We start from the raw sequence: 21,176 nt of genomic DNA, 5'->3' as shown, positions 1-21,176 counted from the left end.
TTCTTAACTCCCCCCCCTCTCCTTACCCCTTTCCCCTTCTGTCCCCTCTCCCCCTCTTTCTGCCCTCCCCGTTCTCTTTTTCTCCCCTCCCTCTCTATCTCTCTCTCTTCATCTATCTTTCTCCCACTCCCCCACCCATCTCCTTCTCTTCTTTTCCTTCTTCGGAATACCTGACTAACCCCAAAGTTTTCATCCACTAATACAATCTGGTGCAGATCACACCCCAGATGACAACGGATCCTCGCCGGGACATACCAGGATGGCGGGAAAACCGATGTCTTCGAGGTATCCCATCAACGGAGAGGCACTGCCGATAGCTTCAGAGCGACCGAAACTGCAGGGCACGACACCGCGCCAAAATGGTAGGCATCAGAGATGTCCGTTCATATGAGTAGCGACGGGCGCCTCGTAGCGTCGTGCATTCAATCCGCGATATTATTTATCATCAAGTTTAAGTTAAAAGATATGGTTCCGTTCGAAGATACCTCGATAAAATGTCCCTTCTTATCCTAATCTGAAATGGAAAGATAAAAGTTCCTGGTTTTGCTGCAGTTTGCAAAGATAATCTAAGTTTGCCTACAAGTAATACGATGAAGTGTTTCTTGAAGGGGCTTCTTTTAAATTCCAAAGCAAAATCAAGTTTGTATAACATTACACAATGATTGCAGTCATAATCTCAAAGTAACAGTCCCGGTGGGTTTATCAGAGGCAAAATATATTTGCAACGATGACTTTTTCCCCCGTTTCATGGGATTAAATCATAGCAACAATTGAAGATTATCAACGTGAATTATTCTAGACAATAAAAGAAATGGTACATTAATAGTATGTTAATGGCTTCTTTAGTAGAAGCAAAATGTTGGACATGAATGGAAACAAGAGGTTTAACAATCATCGCGATGGGGGTTTGTTCTCCTCAGCTCTCTACTCGTCTCCACCTGTGAGGATGCCCTCTCTGGAGGAGCTGAAGAGGATTGCTCGGGACCAAGGGCTTGACCTCAGTCAGGAAGAATTACAGGTAAGCACCCACAGCATGAAGAACCAAAGTTACTGGAAGGGGGAGGGGAAGGGGGAGGGGGTGGGAGCTAACCGGAGCTATTACAGTGTGCAGCCAATTATAGTGTAGACTCCTGATGAAATTTTGGCACATTACTACCGATGATGTTTACAAAAGTTATGATGGTCAGTACCAAATGGCTACAATTATGATTGTTACAATTAATATATGCTGATTACCATGCAAAATGTAAAGATGTTATTGTAGATTGTGACAGGCAAATACTATGTGAAATAATGAAAACAAAATTTGACAAATTATGCAAGCGAAAAAAAAAAGAAATTTGATTTGAATGAAATTATCAAAACCGAACGATCAGTGACGATATCAAATGCTAATGCTTTTTAATACAATCTTAAAGAAACAGGCCTACTGAAAGCGTGTTGGTAGGATTTAGACCCCGTGGTGAAATAGAATAAAGAAAACATAACAAAGTTACGAAGAACAAGAATCGAGCATGAAGAATTTGCTACGAGGTTACATGGATATGTTCTGAGGTATGAGATGAAAGTAACAGTCTTCACGACTACCCCTTATACATTTTAATGACCAATTGTCTCTTTGTAAACGCACCGGAAAAGTCTGCCATATATGGGCCCTAGTATTCTCTTGTTCTATTTCCATTTATGGCTTTCAAAATGCATTTCGTACAATTTCCAGTCACGCCTCTTGGGAATTACTTTGCCAGATACCATCAAGAATTATAACGTTAATAAGACACAATACTATAGTTGTGTTACGATTCAACCTTCATCATTTACCGTCTGTAACGTGGTGTTTGGAAAATCTTGCTAATTGAGTATTCACGAGTCTGCGTTTTTCAGGCAGTTGGGTGTTATTATATCGATACTGGTCGATCAGCGAGTGTACGGCGGCTTGATATGCCCCGTGAGCGTGCGAAGCGTTGCTCATTAAAATTCATGCAAAAAAATTAGACCATCTGTCCTGCTCTCCGGCCCAACCAATCAATAATCCAGTGTTGCAGTTTAGAGCGTACAACAATGACACGTGGATAAATGAATGAACGGCAACCACCACACTAAGCTTCTGAATTGTTCGAGGATATTTGATTAATTGAAATACCATGTGTGTGTTGATTGTAATAGAGCTATAATGAAGAGTCTGTGTATTTGTGAAGACAGTCGTTCAAGGAGGGATGAATGGAGGTTAAAGAAACTTGATTAAAGGGGAGGTCCACCCTGAAAATCAGTTTGTGTCTTTAGAAGCAGTGAAATTAGAGGAACATGCAGGACAGTGAAAGTTTCGGCAAATTCCGATGAAAACTGAGGAAGTTATGCTTTTGTGAAGTTGTGATAAATTGGCATTTTTTTTTTATGTCACATGCGAGCTCACCCCTCCCAAATTTCTTCTGCACTTGAAATTAAAAAAAAATGCTCATCTTCCCATCATAATTATAAAGTCCCAGTCGTACGTAGGCTACATGTACCCTTAAATACAATCAAGCAAAATACTTTTCTGTAAAACCCCTGCGTGCAAAGAAAGAAAGAAAGAAAGAAAGAAAGAAAGAAAGAAAGAAAGAAAGATAACATATATTTTGTTATCAATATTCTTTAAAAAAAGAAGAAGATATTATGGAATTTTATTGGAAGGGCAAATAGTAAGTATAAACTCACATGCTACACAGGGACATCACGGAATTGCAAATCCGTGCTTCAATAATCTTAAATTGAATAAAAAATATATATACCAGTGGTTTTCATCAGAATTTGTACAAACTTTCACTGTCATGTTCCTCTCGTTTTTCTGATCAAAGTCAAGCAAACTAGCTTTCAGGACGTGCTTACCCTTTAAGCGTTACTGCCATGAGAACAGAGAGAGAGAGAGAGAGAGGAAAATGAGCACCCTCAATACCGCGAACATTTGGACAAATCACGGCATATCTCACATAACTCGAATAATATCTGTTGTGCCCAATCAGTGCGACGTATTGCTGACGTGTGGCACAGACAAAGCACTGCCGCTTTGCGAAATGAACACTCTTATAACAACCCATAACTCCATCATGTGACGAGCCTTATTTTTCATGTTTATGTTTTGAAAAAGGCACCACATAATCATCCATAATGTTTTAAGATTTAGTCATCGAGTCTATATAGTAAAGTGACATAGTCACCACAGCAACTAGAATGCTTATTTCATATTATTGAATCAACTGCAGGGCCAGAGAGAGAGAAAAAAAATCTGGGTCCCGTTGCATAAAACTATGGTAACTTTACAAAAAGTGGTAACTCTGCAATCAACTGCCAAAGCAGCACTATTCCACAGCTAATCAAAACCATGCAAGAATTCACTGATGGTTACCCCTGATTGTAGAGGCATTATTAATTGTAAAGTCATTATATAGTTTCATGCAACAGGGCCTAGATTGCTTTTTTTTTTCTCTCGCAGTGATTAATACCCGTATTTTCACTCTTTTATTTGAAGGTCAGGACCACTTGGAAGACAAGTACAAAATGTGCTTAATTTTGCTGTTGAGCGCTAGCAAGACACGCTGTAATCGACACGAGTGCATAGAAGAATACCAGCTCTTTACGATGTTACCTTTGCTCTTTCATTATGTATCTGTGCCAGCATTTATATTAAAGCAACATTAAGCTTCTTCAATGGATTAGTAGGCGTACTGAGTACCTCTTGGTATATGCATGTCATGTACCACTATACCTATTTCTTTCTCTTTTTTCTGAGGGTGGTAAAAATGATGTATGAAAGGGCTGGGAAGGGACTAAGTAACTCTAAGAACAGAGAAACAAACAGCGAACAAATCGTCGAGGTGGTCACGTGCAAACTATAAGCCCCGTGTGTCTGGGTTCTTGCACATCACATCCAAACTATCTTCGAGATGAGTACTGTATAAATCAGAGATAGAGATTAATTGCCACGTGAGAAACACATACCACCACCACTACCATCTTGGCACAAAAGGATATCATTTCAAAGCCCAATCCTTAGTTTAAAAGGTGTGTACAGTTCTGGTCGAGGTGGGGATTTAACTTTTAACGTTTTGCGAAATATTCAGAAACCACTCTATGACATGTCAAAGAGCATGCCTATCAATTCTAAGGGGTATCAAAAGTTTATTTGATGAAAATCGGGTTTGAAATGGCTGAGAGATCCAAAAACAAGGTGACACAAAGAGATCCTAATGAAAGGCGTGGCCTGTCGCCTTTTATTATTATCACTTTTTTGGATATCTCAGCCATTTGAAAACCAATTTTCATCAAATAAACATTGAATCCTTCTTGAAATTACATGCTCTTTCATATTTCATATGAGGTTTCTCATTATCTCACTTCAGAATGTTCAAAACATGAATCCTCACCTCAACCAGTACTGTACAGTCCCGTTAGAATATAATCTAATCAACAATAAAGACGACAAAAGTAATTTGTCACTTATACGTTTAAATCAGACAGCCCTAGGACAGAACCAGAGGGAGAATAGATTGTCTGATAAGTCAAAACAAGGAAGTTTTGAGTGGCCCTTGAGGTGATAAATGTGAACTAAAGTCTCTGGTGGTTCAAGACATCACTGAAGTGTAGGCCTATAACAGACTCGGAGGAAGACAAGCCCAGAATGCAGGAAGTATAGATGTAATGCGTCACAAGGAAGTACAGATAAGTGTGAAATGGTGATGAAGGGGGGGGGGGGTGTGCTTTGAGGTATAACCAAGCACATTGTGGTAATTCCGTTATGTAGAAAACTTCAGGGCAAGTTCGCTATGTCAGTTCTACATTACAGTGGAAGAATGATGTGGGTAGGCCATCTCCTGCAATACCAGAAATTCGAACGTGGTAACAGTCGTGCTGATATCCGATCATTGCAGAACCATGGGATATGGGGTTTCCCACTTCCCTGGTAGAACCTAGTGTGTCATTGTACATACATGGCCTTCGTGCTAAGAAGATTAAAAATCTCATGGAGGATCTAATTTCGCGATTACTGTAGGCCTACTCCTTTTTAAACCTTTACTTCAGAGCTTAAATCCTTAAGTGCTTAAATTTTAAAGCAAGTCGAGTTAGTATTTACTATGCTTTAAGAGCCCTCCTTCGAAAACGCGTGTAAATCTTCCGAAAGTATTCTTTTCATCTGAACAAGGAATATGTATGGCGTAAAAGTAGGAACCATCAAACATACTCAAAGTCAAACGCTACTCTATGTTAAATTTGACTTCACTGAACAAGTGTAGAATAGAAAACAAAAGAGCAGTATAAAGGTTTCCTGTCATTACTTGTGTAGAAGATCCCGATAATGTTATCTTGAAACGGCGGCTGAGTTGCAGCTATATATGATATGCAAATTGGATGGGGTGACGATGTAATCCTTTCAAATTTCTTCCACTGGTTTATGATAAAAAGTACAAAATGTAGTTAAGAAAAAACAGATCATTTTAATATCTGATCAATAACGTATTGCAACAACAACCACGACGGTCAGTGCTCTACTCTATTACAACTACTTTGCAACATGATGTGAATGAAGGTATATGGCTGAAAGGGTAATCCCCTGTTTCTTCATACTGTATATGTATATGTATATGTAATGTATATGCAACTTGTGTATATTTATAACTGAAGACGGAAATGAAAACAACTACAACAAGGTATCATTTATTCCTTATGGCCTCTTGGAGTCCCTTTGGACTATGCTCCCTCTTCATGCTCAATTACCATGGTGGTGAAAGGTTGTAAGAGCCTCGAGGATAGTGCTGAGAAGTCAACACCTACTGAAGGTATAGGAGCTCCCTTCTGTCCGTTTCCACGTGTCATTGATGGCATGGGAAGTAGTAAAAGGGACTGTATAACGTACTCGTTGAGGTGAGGATTCAGCTTGTAACGTTTTGCGAGATATTTAGTAACCACTCCATGAAATGTTAAAGAGCATACAATTTGATAAGGGGGATCAAAAGTTTATTTGATGAAAATCGGCTTTGAAATGACCGAGATATCCAAAAACAAGGTAAAACAAAGAGATCCTAATAAAAGTTAAGGCTGTCAATTCTAATAGGATCGCTTTTGGATTATATCTCAGTCATTTTAAGGCCAATTTTCATCAAGTAAATGTTGAATCCTTCTTGAAATTGCATGCTCTTTCATATTTTTTTTTTTCTAGAGGCGCACACAGTTATCAATTATTGGACCATTGTATCACATGTATTTTTCTTTTCTTTTCTTTCTTCTTCTTTTGTTACTGTTAACGTTAATTTTGTTAATGTTATTGTGTTTTCTAGTCTATTTGTATGAGTAGCAAAGTGCGCTTAGAAACGTCAGTATAAAGCGCCATATAAATGCAATTATTATTATAATTATTATTATATTTCATAAGAGGTTTCTCATTATCTCACCAAAAATGTTATAAACCTGAATCCTCATGTCAACCAGTACTGTACAGTCCCTTTAAAGGTGCAGCATTGTTGTACCGATGGGACCTATTTCTGCATGTAGTAGGCCCACGCTGTACCGGAGGTAATGAGGCTGTAAATGGCCAATCAATCCGTAACAGCAAAACCTCAGGAGGACGCATACCACGCAGCTTCAAGGAACGAAGTCTTGCAGACTTTGTTCTAGAAACCTCTCCTGTAGAGATTCTCAGTTATCTTGTACTAAAGGAGCCACACAGTGCTCAAATCAACATTTTGATAAATATTTTCAAGCCCCTTATGATATATATATATATATATATATATATATATATATATATATATATATATATATATATATATATATATATATATATATATATTATATATATATATATATTATATATATATATATATATATATATATATATATATATATATGTGTGTGTGTATAATACATTATTATTATTATTGTTATTAATTAATTTATCTATTTATTTTGCGTTCACAGTAATCATTCCTGCAGCTGTAAGCACTATCAAATTTTAGCACTTTTCAAATTTGGATGGCATCTGTGGAAGGAAATGACATTACCAGTAACATTCACTAAGTAGTTATGTTTTCGAGAGTATCATGGTTTTGCTTTGTTTAAGAACCATCAAAGACTGTATGTAGACGGATTTCCATAACTAGACGAAAAGCAATAATGATAAGTAATAATATAAAAATATACTTGGCCTTGAGAGTTTCTTGTTAAAACTATGGGCAGAGGTGACTCCAGAAGAACTATTCACTGAGGGGCGCAGCCCCGAAGTGAATAGTTCTTTTGGAGGCGCCGAGGCCTATAGTTTTAACAAGAAACTCGAAATTAGGCAACGTATATTTGTTTTATATTTTGGATCAAAAATTCAAAAAAAAAAAAAGGAAATGAGGGAAATGCAAAGCCAGAAGTCGTAAACGTTTTTATGACGTCACAATCGCTTTGTTAGGAATTGGTACATTTTCAGAGTGACGGTACGAGCAGTGCGCAATGTCAAAATTGCTTTGTAGCGTCACAATTGTTTTGTTAGAAATTGTTACATTTCACAGACTGATGGTTCAAAGCTGCGCACAATTTCAGAATTGCTTTGTGACATCATTTTGCAAATAGTACTTTATGAACTGTCAACTTTCTGAAATAGCTGAAAATACCTTTAATCACGTGAAGCTCTTTCAACCAATCATCAGAGGATAAATTTTTTATCCAAAATATAATAAGTAATAAGCAATAGTAATAACAAAGTAGAAGTAGTAGTAAGGTAGCAGCAGCAGTTGTTGCAGTTGTCAACTGTTGGAGTAGTTGTAGTTGCGTATAATGTAGTAGTAGTAGTAGTAGTAGTAGTAGTAGTAGTAGAGTAATAGGAGGAGGAGCAGAATACTAGTAGTAGAAGTTGAAATCGAAGAAAGTGAACAGTAATCAGCATTTATCCTAGCTGTTGTAAAATGTTAACGGTGATCCTTTGTTTGCAGTTATACAATAACGATGACAACTGTACAAACGGAATTAATGTGTGTACAATTATAATCTAATTCACTTTTATTTCACTTTCTATACGGATGTTAACACATTAATTAGACGTTATAGCAATATCATGTAGTAGAAAATGAGTAGTAGAAAGAGTGGAAGAAGAAATGACTGTAATACTCTTATCTGTACGTTAATCAAAGTTGTTTCAACACTCTTCTTCAAACAAACAAACAAACAAAACAAATACAACCAAAGCGGAAAACCTGACGTGAAGAAAGGCTCACGTCCTTTAAATCTCTCGATCCTTGTCGTGGGGACTAGAATTATTTCGAGTTTCGTATTGAACTCGGGAAGGTCTGGAATGCCCTCATCTCAATAACAGCAACGGCTACAAGTTATTATTTGTGATGTTCTCTCCGAAGCGAGACTGGTAAATGATCCCTAAATCATTCTGGCAACGTGATACCAGGTCCGTGTCAACTGTGATATTCAATCGACGTGTTGACATGATATCTCACGTCGCAAGAGAATGATCACCATTCTGTTCTAGTCTACACGTTGCATTGTTTCGTCTTTCGAGTCCACGACAGGAATGCCGATACCCATTAAGCATGGAATGCTTGCAAACAAGGACCAAATCCTATCTCGATCGTTTACTTCAAAAGAAATACAACTTATAAGTCACCCATTTATAATGACCGTGTTCAGAAAGAGAGGAACGTTAATATCATACATGCTTTGATGTATGGTGACGTTTGCATACTAATAGATCCATTTATTCTACGAGGTGGGGTTGTAAATCGTGACTTTCATGATGTATTACAGTAAGAAACCATAGAAACTAGTTATGGCCGACTGTGACAGCTCTGGTATTTGATTCCTGAGTGCCTTTTTTTTTTTGTAATTTGTTTCCCTATTTTTCCCGTCTGTAGGCGTACGGCCCTGTTGTGCAACGCCAAATAGAGCGGATAAACGAAGCCAGCAAACTACCCGAGCCACGCCTCCCGGTGAAGTACCCGAGGATGCCTGGCCGCAAACCGACTGAAAATAAATACAACGCATGGTAGGTACTATAGCATGCAGACATATGATGACGGTTCGTGGACGTACCAAGTGGTATATGGTTTCTCAAAGGCTGAAATGACAGGCACGCTTATCACATGACAACATACCTTGAAGGAGATCATCTCGTTCATATATTACATTATACTGCCTGCTTAATACACAGCCTCTTCGAAAAAGAGATTCTGCAAGATACGTCTCCTAACTCCCTCATTTTTTCCTCTCTCTCCTTTTCTGTTCAGAGAAAATAATCTATTGTTGTTGTTTTTTGGGGTGATATGTGCTAAATGAATGGAGTTAATTATCTTCATTTTATTGCTGTTATTATTGTTTTCATTACTGTTACTGTTGTCATAATAATGATAATGATAATGATAGTAATAATAATGATAATAATAATAACGATACTACTACTACTACTACTAATAATAATAATAATTATTATTATTATTATTGTAATAATAATTATAATAATAATAATAATAATAATAATAATAATAATTATTATTATTATTATAAATGATAATGATAATAACAATACTATAATAATAATGATTGTTATTATCATCATTATTATTATTATCATTATTATTATTATTATTATTATTATTGTTAATATTACTATTATCATTACATCATCATCATTATCATCATCATTAGAGTCTCTCTGAGAGCATGGGGCTATGTTATGTATGTAGATAATGAGTGCAATATGTAGCCTACTGAGAGTACTGACGCTCATCCCTATTCTATTCCAAGCTTAAATTGTATGTGGTGTCAGAACTAATATCTATTCATGTAGTCATTCGTTTATTTTTTCTGTTTCCACAGAAACATATGAATATTTTACAGAAATTGAATACATGAATTACATCACAATACATAATAAGAAATAAGTTTACAGAATATTTTTAATTATACTGAAATACTGGAAATGGGGAGGAATGCTGAAAAGCAAAGCTTGTATGGTGCATTCCACCCCACACGTAATACAACAAATTACATATTGACTGTTATACATAAAAATAAGAAATACAAAAGAAACTAAAGTATGGAAACCTAACTAACCCGAAACAAAAACCCTTGACAAATCGCTACACTAAGTCGCTGTCATGCAGGAAGAAAGATCAGAACTATATCATAGTAAAGTCACACATTTTTTCCCCCGACACTTCTATGTTTTCTTTAGCAGCACTAATTTGCGAATACTGACGTCAGTAGATTGTTCAACAATACGTGATTGTTTCTGTGGAAAGAAAAGTAAGATGAAGACATAAGAACAAGATGCGTCATCAAATTCCGATCTACAGTATACAAGATACACGTTGTATATTGTAAATTGTGTTAAATGTCTTACCTTGCGGGTTATTTCACATGACAAGAACTGACATTCTCTATAGAGCTATATATCTCATGGGGAAAGACTATTATAGATACCTTGATACCCGCTCGAGGTGTGTTTCAGAACGTAAATACACTGCAGCGACCATACTCCTGTTATATTAAAAAAAATATCACATTTGATTCTACTAGGTCAAAGTCACTTAGGAAAGGATTGCTGATCACCAAACCTTGAACATTGGACTTCCTTTTCATCAAAGCAGCAAAATTCCAGTCACGAGTATGTTTTCAAAATCCGCAAAAATCAACATAAGCGACAAAAGAGCGATAATATCTGCAAACAGTATGTTCATTTCAGCATTGACTCAATTATTCAGTCCCGAGGGCGTTGATGCGAAGCAATGAGTTTCCTGACAAAATGATTATTTACATTCCCCTAGCGGGGATGAGCTTAAATTTCAAGTCGTAGGAGGCGGCAAGATGTCATCTATATAATTAATTATCATGCTCCATGAGGTCAACAAATAATAGTAATAAATTTTCACCATTGACACGTACTACTGGAATCAGCGGCACCCATTAAAGTTGATGAATTGCATTGTGTGACGGAATAACGACCACATTGGGGTTAATCTATCCCCGCTCAGCCGATGGTAAGGGAGCTAGCCCAATGGTTTAAAGTGCAACGTCACACCATGTTCAATTAAGTGGATGTTAAAAGATAAAAGAAAGATTACACGAAAAAAATGTATGGTAGAGGTTTCATTGTATTCCGGCAAAGAATGGATTCACATGATAATGGAATATTGACATTAGGCATGTTAGGTGCAAACCACACACACACACACACACACACCCATGAAGAGAAGCAAGGGATCGATGACGTCACAATGTCGTATTCTTCCCGTTGGTTTGTACTCCAAAGCCATAAAGTTCAATTATTCTGTGGCGAGAAAGGAAATTTAATGAAGAGTTTATGTGCTGGTCAATGGGAGATCTTTGAGGTAATGCCTTCATCACCTCCTGCAAGATGCACATAAAGGGTTGAATGCAAAAATCGATGAACGCCATATTCAAAGTTTAAAAGGATGCTTTAGTTTTGGTTGAGATGGGGGGTCAGGCTGAATTTTTGGGGAGATAATTAGAAACCACTTTACAAAATATGAAAGGGTATATAATTCTAGGAGGAATTCCACATTTATTTAATGAAAATCGGTTCTGCAATGGTTGAGACATCCAAAAACAAGTAAAGCAAAGTGGTCCTAAAATAAGATGGGACCCACCTTTCACTCTTAAAACATCCGAGTCAGAACTGACGCGGAACTGGGTCCGTTGGGGTCGCACACCGTTCCGGGTCAGAAATGACAAGGAATGGGGTCAGATATGACCCATTTAGAGTCATGAGATGGGTCAGGGTGACCCCATTCGGCGTCTTCATGACCAAATTCCAAGTCATTTTTGACCCGGAATGGTGTGTGACCCCAACGGACCCAGTTCCGTGTCAGTTCTGACTCGGTTTTTTTTAGAGTGTTCAAATGCTAGGACCTCTTTGTTTTTAGATTTCTCTGCCATTTCATCCCACTGGCCACTCTGCTTACAACTTGATGCATTGTAAACAAACCGTCCCACAATCCAAGTTCAAGTTCAATGACATTAATTTCCAGCAAACAGTAACTGTTTATCATGCACAAGTAAACATATCAGTGCGATAATTTTGAACACGCGTGAAGCACATCTCACACTGTCAAGAACTTGTGGCGAGTGTAACCCAATTTCACTGTGCAGTAAGTGCATACATATTTCTGAGAGATCAAGATACATACACAAACAGAGATGGGGACAACGTACAGTATATTATAAGGAGACAGACAGAAGCAACGCCAAAAACGTACATATTATGGACATTGATACTGACGGGAAAGGAAATCGAGAGTTTCAACTGAAAATGATATGCATGTTGGTACTGTTTTTCACGAGTCGTAGTAATTGGGAAGGCGTACGCCATTGCTCCCAAACAGGAGTGTCGTGTGCGGTATCTGTGGAGCCCCATCTGGGAAACTTCAGGGGAAGAAGATCGGCGTCAAGGACAACATAGCCGTAGCTGGCGTCCCACTGCAAAATGGCTGTCACGCCATGGAAGGTTACATGCCGGATTTCGACGCTACAGTCGTGACGAGAGTGTTGGATGAGGGTATGTCAGCAACCCCACACTCATTGTTAACTCATTTTACAAACAAACATGCTAAATGTCTTTCCTGCTTATTTTTGTATAGATTATATTGCTATGATAGATCATCTTCTATCCTCTACATGATTATGATTATGATTATGATTTTCTACATTATGTTTGTTTGTTGCATTGCTCCGTGTTGTTATATCGGCTCAGAAAAGTATTGAATTTGTTGCATTATTTCTCATTTGTCATTCGTTTCTCTACGGAATATGTGCCAAGTATGTACCCCTGTTTTGTTCTGTTTTTGGTAGAAATAAATGGTGGAGATTAGAAATGGGATTAAAGTAAACAGATTATTTTTGACTTGGCTTTGTTTACTAGTCAACTGTTTTTTTATCAGATATGTAAGAATGTGTATATTTGCTCTAGTAAACCATTTCTGTCTGGTACAGGTGGCGAAATAAGTGGAAAGATGGCGTGCGAAGACCTATGTTACTCCGGCAGCAGCTTCACAGGGGCTAACGGTCCGGTCCTTAACCCCTACGACACCGAAAGGAGCGCTGGTGGCTCTAGTTCTGGTTGTGCTGTGGCGGTACGTCGTTGATGTATTTCTTGAAAACTTCGTGGCAAATATATATCTTTTTGAACCACACTATCTTGTTTTATGCAAATGTTTAAATAATCATAATTTCGTTGACAGAATATTGATATTTCTTATGTCTATATAGTATATATATATATATATACAGTATATATATATATATATATATATATATATATATATATATGTTTCAGGATGATTCCAAAGTAGATTTTGCAGATCCAATAATGATTATATACGTTAGAAACATCAAATGGCAAATGAAGGGCTTATTGAGCAACTGAAAGTGGTATAGACGTCTTTTTGTTGAACCGAATATTATTCATACAGTTATGATAAAGACTAGGGAAACTCCAGTACTAATATTTTTTTTTCAGTAAAGCTGTACATTTTAATGTCATTGTAATAACTATTTCTGGGAGCAGATAGCGGTCGGTGACGTAGATATGGCTATTGGGACGGACCAAGGCGGTTCAATCCGGATCCCGGCGGCTTGGTGCGGTGTGGTCGGTATGAAACCAACCTACGGCCTGGTCCCATACACTGGCGCCATCTCGATGGAGCCCACCATAGATCATATCGGACCTATGGCAAGAAATGTCGATGACTGCGCACTTCTCTTAGAGGTATGTAACAGGGGCGTATCGAAAACATTGGAGTCAAAATTTATCATTTGAATTTGCTTGCGTCAAAATCACAGGAAACAATACATAAAATCAATAAGATTTTGATAGAAACAGCAAGACTGACAGTAATAACATTGAAAATTGTAAGAAGATCCATACAGTGTAACTCTCCGGCATGTTCATGACGAGCGTTTGAAACAAAGTAAAAGGTATTATAATGATTTCCCTTGTTACAATCTTTTAAACGTGTAATGTGTAGCGCAGTTTATTACTGGTATTCTAAAAGCTGAGGAACTCATCTACGCCTCAGCATGTGGTTCCCAGTTTTGTTTCCATTAGAGACCAACATCGGAATAGACTAGCACGTCATGTTTGTCGTGTATTCAGTCATAAGAAAAGAATATGAGTAACATCCTTTGAAACAAGTCCTTTATCTTACATGACACATGAAATTGTTTGTTTCAAATTGATGGACATCAAAACGTTAATTGTTTCCTTTTCATAATGAAGCCACTTACCTTATAATATTATATACACTGTATCCATTGAATTTGTTCCATTTTTGTGCGATTTTTGGAACGTTTGCTATAGAACATGAACCTTTTTTTTTTTAACTTAGCGTAGAAGGCAGTTCATGGTTAGCGCATGTCTCATTGACCCCTACAACACAGACTTTCCAATAATATGGGCATGTGTTGAGATCAAGAATTCCTTGTTGAAACATGGCATCTTGTATTTTATCAATGTTGATAAAATGCATGGAGAGATTTCGCTAAACAGTGTTGATGAATGACTTACACCTGCACGTTTTGATTTAGTATGAAACACATACATTGTACTAAAATACTGCTGTAATTCATATTCTCATGGTTGCCCGAGGATTCTTTTCGTTTTAAGTCAGTGGCAAATACACAGACATTCGACCTTTGTTTTGCACATGCGCAAATCACAGCAGTGAACTCCTTTATTGTATGCATAACCAACACGTTTCGAATTGAACGAGTTTGAGAATCTTTCCTCCGTTTCTTGTTCAGGTTATCGCTGGATACGACGACGGGTTAGACCACAGACAGCATTCGACAATCAGGGAACCAAAGTACACGGAAGAAGTAAGTTGGTCTCGTACCTCCGCAGAAACATGTCTGTGTTTTAAATGCATTTCCCACATCAAAGATGGCTGTCGAACAGCCAACAAGAAGAAACTATCAAAAACTATACAGCTGAAAAACATGGCTGAACGAAGAGAACCGAGATCTCATCTCGCCTTCATGGATTTGAGAAGTCGAGATGTCGAAGAAAACATCTCGTCTTCAAGGCGGTACCTACAATCCTAGGTGTCAACCTTTCTTCTAGTTTCTTTATCTTGATTTTCTCATACAGTCGTGCCGAATCCTTTAACTTTCTCCTGAATAGCTCCTGAAGCAATTGTCTTGAAACGGAATATATATTTTCAGTCTAAGGCAGAATTCCACAAAAATCAATAGATGGCTTACACGTGCATAAGGAAAACTATTCATATTTTCTATATTATCCTTGTTGTCACTCCTCCAGATAAAAAATCTGAACCTTGACGACGAGAGCGTCGGTGTTCTCTTGGAGGGATTCGACAGCAGCGATGGTGATTGGCGGGTACATTCGCTGGTGTATAAGACTCTTGACAAGCTGAGTGAATCCGGGTTAAAGGTTGAAGAGGTGTCCGTCCCTATGCACAAAAACGGTAAGGATTACGTTATCAAATGTTTCAATGCTGAGTAAATTACTAGTACATCATGTTCAATTTGTGGGGAATTTGAAATCACATTGTCATAATTATAGATCAAGATGGCAAACTTCAGATAAGTCATACTGCGCTATAAGAAAGCCTAGCCTCGTAAACTGGTAAAATACCTTACACTGATGCCTCTGTCTTTGTGTTTGTGTTCTTGTTTTCCTTTCTCATGCGAATATATTATTCATCTCTATGACAACTCTTATCAACCTAGCATAATTAAAGGTGAAAACCGGGTTGCATGTAGCATACACATACCACTTGACGAAGAACATAAACTTACCCATTGCTTTCCTTTTCGTTCTCATGGTTGATCCTTTATAATCAGGTCCAACAATTTTCTCATGCTTTTCCAAGGAAGGGATCAGTGAAGCATCACTTCAAAACGGAGGTAAACGTTGAATATGATTGTTTTAAATTACTACCCAGCTGATTATCACAAAGAATTGCAATCTGTATGGACACAAATTGACACAAATTTCTCATTTTTAGTTGGAATCATAACAGATTGTAAGGGCTCAGTACCATCACATAAACATCTTTCTTTTATCATTGTATTTGTTATTTTCGTCAAAAGCTCAGAAATCTGATTTCAATTTGCTGTGTGTACAATCTGCTCACCGTAATAAATGTACCGGGGGTCCTTTTTATGAAAGTCCTGAAAGAGAATTGTCGCTAATAAGACACACTTATCTGAGACACTTCATGAAATGGATCTTACTTCTCTATACCTAGCTACATGAGCTACTTTGGCCATTCTGAGATTTATGTGAAAACTTTTATGTGATGACTTCATGAGGCGTACCCCTGGTGAAATGTGTTTGTAATCTCATGACATGCGCTACTGCTTAATGGGGTAAGTATTTAGGACAAACATAATTATGAACTGAATAAGAAGTAGCCATAGTTATCAAAACTATCCCTCGTTTGCTCCCAACTAGGCGGAGGCTACGGAAACCAGGGATTTTATCCAACCAGCATGATGGCAGAAATCGGGAAGGCATTTAAAGCAAGACCGAACGACACATCACATCGAAATAAGGTAAAACCTTCGATCATGCCAGTCTATTTAAACTGTCAGTCATGGTGTCTCTTTGACAAAAAAAAATGTATCTGAATTTTTGACAGATAGGCCTACCTTGCCAAATCTTAAATTCACATGCTCTTAATCTTCCTCACAGCAAACATTTATTGTTCACAAAACTTCCGAGTCATAGCAGCGATATTATGGGGCACTAAACAAGTATAACTATGAATGATAGAGTGGTTTAAAACACACAAACAGAAACACACACGCACACACTACAACTAAAAGGAGACCTTTAGGCTTAATTATTGGGTCCTATACGTTTTATAAGTTCAACTATAAGTAACTGACATTTTGCAATGTTTATTTTTCCTGTAGTTCATTCGACGTCTTACAGCACAGATACTTTGCAATATTAATTTGTAAGACCTTTATCGAGTTTTACTGCTGAAAAATCGTCATCAGTCTTTTTTTTTAACACTGGACTAAGACCAGAAAAAAAAAATGGCGCTGGTGAAATTTAAATCCGAAATTCAAATTCCAATCAATCAGCTGACAAGGATAGTCGGCCAGTACCTCAAGGAAAACTACCAGGGCTGCTTGTACGCCAAGGGGCGCAACCTAGTACTGAACCTCCGGAAGGCGTATGACAAAGCCCTCCAGAACTTCGGGGTACTTGCCATGCCGACCATCCCCTATACGGCCGTTAAACTTCCGTCCAAGGACTGCTCAATTTCAGGTAAATCTAACCAATTATGCCCACCGACTTCTGTTTCATACATTGTAATGGAACTGTAAGTTCATTATTGCTGTCAGTCAAAAACGAAACGAAAAGGCAACATGAAGAAGCTAAACGTGAGTCCCGGCATAGACTCACAAGAACTTGTTTGGCAAATAGGCCTATTAGTAAATGCTGGTTATTTTTGTCAGTAGTCAGTGTCGGTCGCTCATAATCGTCTTTCTGAACCTCGATCGGTGGATCTGCTCGGTTCTAGTTTGAGTTACGTGTCATTCCATTAAATTTAACGTTTGTGAAAAAAGTCACATAAATGACTGCATGAAAAAAAGGTTTAAGGATGAATCTTAATGAAAATCGATCAATGATTCTTTAGTAGTTTAATTTCATGTTACCATCGCTACTCTTTCAGAGCAATTCAACTTGAGTTCCACATGTACACTGAACACCACACCGTTCAACTGCACTGGACATCCCGCGATAACCGTCCCGGTAGGAACCGTTGACCGACTCCCCGTAGGAATCACGTTGGTTGGTCGCCATTTTGACGAAGTGAGGCTTTTCAGGGTTGCCAAGGCGATAGAAGACATCCAGCAGCGCAATGAGAAGCCGACTTGCAAAAAATTCCCATCAAGACTATGACGTGGCACAGTGTTTCCCACGGAGTATGAGAGACATTCCTCAAAACCATGGTCTACCGACTATTAGCTCATGGCAAAATACGCTACATGATGTGTGGCTACGTCGACAAATGCGGACTTGCATGCTCACCACGTTTGAATGTCTAGTGGCGACGCGACGGTTTAACACTATATCTCAGTACTAAAAATTTGCAGTGGTGACCAATCAAATCTTCTCTAGGCCTATATGATTGTAATTGTGTGCAAGACTTCATGTTACTGGGAAGAGGCTGTGCCAAAAAAAAAAAAGAAAAAAAAAAGAAGAAGTTAGATCTTGATGAAACTGATTAATTCATGTATTAGATAGAGGGCGCTCCAATAAGAATGCTGATTCCATCATGACCACTTCTTCCCACGTAATACGCGGCGCCGTGATTCACGACTGCAAGTGACAAGTGTACTGATATTGTGCTTTAATTTTTGTTCAGGAATTTAACACGGGAATGGTGAAAATTCAGCGCAAAAAAATGATGTCACTGCACTGTAGAGATAAAAGCTAAAGAACAAAACGAGTGTTCTAAGGATCTACAGCCTGAATAAGAAAAGGTTACACAAAAACGATTACATATGCAAGGACTTCTGAAAGATCATGAAAAAAAAAAGGCTGAACAAAAAAAATCGTCAATGGTTTGTCGAATTAACAGGAAGGGGTGCCTGGCTTCCTGATCTCTAGCTTTCAGATTTGTTTATGGAGAATATTTCTCAAAGTTTCCTCTTTGTTATTTTCTTGCCACCCCCCCCCCCCCCACCCCACCCCACCCCACCCCACCCCACCCCCAAACAGTCACTATGAAAACAAACGTGATTCGTCAGTTCTAGTGATGGTATTGATGAATCAAGGTTTAAGATCAGTAAAGCTCGTGAAAAAATTAGGTTTTCGTGGTTGAATTGTTTCCATTCAAAAAAATTTAGATGGAATTTTAAGCATTTCTAACCTCACAAGACAGCTTTTTACTGTACGTACAGGTTTTGAAAGAGCTATACGACAGTGTTTATATATTTATTAGAAAGCTTGAATGAATATTTAGTTTTGATGTGCTTATACAGAGTCGTAACGTTGACAATTACGAGTTGATCATGGAAATGGTTGTAAGTTTGTGTATGTATGCACGTGTGCACGTGTGCATGTGTGTGTGTGTGTGTGTGTGTGTGTGTGTGCGCACGCGCGTGCGCCCGTGTGTACCGTGTGTGGAGATTATTCTAATTCATATATGTATTGTGTGAATTTGTAATGACAGTGGGCCCTGAGTGGGGACCCACAAGTTCTTTCGTTTCAGGGCCTCACTTGGCAAATTCTTTTCTCAATCGAATATCAACAAAGTGTGGCAAATTCTGACGAGAAATTGTCAATCTTTTTCATACGGGGCCAATACGTTCTTAGCCTTTTGCAAAGGCAGCTCACTATAATTTCAGCACACGCACACAGAGAGCAATGGACTCGCACACACAGCGCGCGACAGGCGATCTGCGAGAATACCATCCGATCGCTGTGTGCGCGCGAGTCCACCGTCCGAGTCTATTGCGAGCCGCCTTTGCAAAAGGCTAATACGTTCTTGGATTATATCTTACTATCATATCAATTTACAGTATCTACAAAATAAACTTCATACAGTGTCAGTACATGAATCTACCATCCCACTAACTGTCATAATTTATAGTACGTCACTATTTTCAGTTGGTGGTAAAATTTCAGTACTTCCTTCTTTTTTTTCTCTCTCTCTCTCTAGCTTCAACTTTCCGCTTTGCTATTCCTTATAAATAGTGCCTGACAACTAACGTGTGTTTTGTGTTCCATTTCTTAAATTATGCAGTATCAATTTGTAAAATTTTGTTGATGAATATGTACTATCTAGATTGAATTATTTTCAGTGGAAAATATAATGTTCACGTCCAATGATTGTTACTCGTTGCAAGCCTTCTCGTTACTCCGTTTTGAAGTACATGTAGGTGGTACATGTAGATGTACTTGGCAAATGTCAAAATAAATTGAAATATTTTGTTTTAAGATTATGCAATTTGAAAGGGTGTTCCCATTTATTTCAAAATCATGACCATCATTGTTATCGAAGTTGTTGCTGATATGATTATGGGAGGGAAAAAAAAAGATTATACATCACACAAATCTTCATTCATGAGAATTCCGATGCTGTGGAAAGAGTAACGACAACACCAGTAATAAAGATAACTATATTTCATGGCACGATGGCTTATGTATATAGTTTTAAGTTAACACCTACCGTGTGTGCGCTTCGAAAATAAGTACTAGAGGGCTGGCGCTGAAAAATCGCATCAATTTAGAATCTGGCATAAAAAAGACTTGGGTATATTGTGGAAGAAAGATGCGGCATTCATCTTGGATTCTTTTCTGCTTTCGTTGCTTCTATATTTCATTTTCATCTTCGAAAATGCAGTTGATGTGTGCTGAATGTGTCTACCTCTTACAATTCACGTAATCTCACAACTGAAAGACATTGTAATTTATCACACTTCTTATTTCATTGCGATTTCAAACTTACCCCGCTATTGAAACAAACAAATAAAAAAAGAAAACGACAATCGTTCCAGTCCGGGGTATTTGAGGATTCACTATGATATTTTGAGGTATGATTAATTTTGTTTTGTTGCTGTGTCTTGCTTTGTTTGGTTTGTCAAAGTGTCTTATTATTTTGTGATAAAATAATTTTGCATGGAACATTCCTTTGAATTAAATAAAGAGCCCTGAACTGGTTACATGTATGAATTGGCATCGTGGTCTCTTCATTCGAGCTGTCGAGAAAACTTTATCAATGTACACACCGACATTACGCCATCGAACGTCACCACTAAAATAAAAGGTGTTACAATTATATTTTGTAGCGCAATATATGACTGATGAATTAGGCATATAGATCACCAACACATAAGCACGCACACACACACACACACACACACACACACACACGTCTATCACCACTCTCTCTCTCTCTCTCTCTGAGAATTATCGGAAGTCTGTACATGTATAATATAATGATGCTCTCACAAAGGCGTATAGCCTGACTTAGCACCGTTACAATAAATACGGGTCATTACGCATGCATAATCTTATTATTGTGGAGGGGGGGGGGAGGGGGTCACCAAAAATGACATTTTACTGGTAGAGGGCGGCACAATCACATCTTAAAGAGGTCTTTTATCTCTATTAAATCAAATTTGCAAAATGTGCTTTGATGAATACAGCAAAA

At 37.9% G+C, this 21,176-nt stretch overlaps 1 protein-coding gene across 1 annotated transcript; it reads left to right on the top strand.

Annotated features, from left to right (window-relative positions):
- Positions 1-218: 218 nt before the first annotated feature.
- Positions 219-18,025, top strand: LOC139728419 (amidase-like). The gene is made up of 12 exons (XM_071639365.1): positions 219-362; positions 921-1,018; positions 8,874-9,004; positions 12,363-12,535; positions 12,970-13,109; positions 13,544-13,744; positions 14,779-14,853; positions 15,296-15,461; positions 15,841-15,903; positions 16,454-16,554; positions 17,092-17,278; positions 17,688-18,025. The coding sequence occupies exons 1-12, from the start codon at positions 260-262 to the stop codon at positions 17,915-17,917; spliced, it is 1,668 nt and encodes a 555-aa protein (XP_071495466.1). The 5' UTR covers positions 219-259; the 3' UTR covers positions 17,918-18,025.
- The last annotated feature ends 3,151 nt before the right edge of the window (positions 18,026-21,176 follow it).

Source organism: Diadema antillarum, unplaced genomic scaffold, assembly GCF_040938485.1.
Source record: "Diadema antillarum isolate AM-2024a unplaced genomic scaffold, OU_Dant_1.0 seq00000178_RagTag, whole genome shotgun sequence".
Lineage (NCBI taxonomy): Eukaryota > Metazoa > Echinodermata > Echinoidea > Diadematoida > Diadematidae > Diadema > Diadema antillarum.
Note: the sequence above shows the minus strand (reverse complement) of the source record. Positions and strands in the feature narration are given on the sequence as shown.

Excerpts from the sequence above, each read along its gene's own strand:
- LOC139728419 (XM_071639365.1), top strand. The coding sequence starts at position 260 with ATGGCGGGAAAACCGATGTCTTCGAGGTATCCCATCAACGGAGAGGCA. Across the intron at positions 13,745-14,778 it reads ACTGCGCACTTCTCTTAGAG|GTTATCGCTGGATACGACGA; the intron begins GTATGTAACAGG and ends TTTCTTGTTCAG. Across the intron at positions 17,279-17,687 it reads CAAGGACTGCTCAATTTCAG|AGCAATTCAACTTGAGTTCC; the intron begins GTAAATCTAACC and ends CTACTCTTTCAG.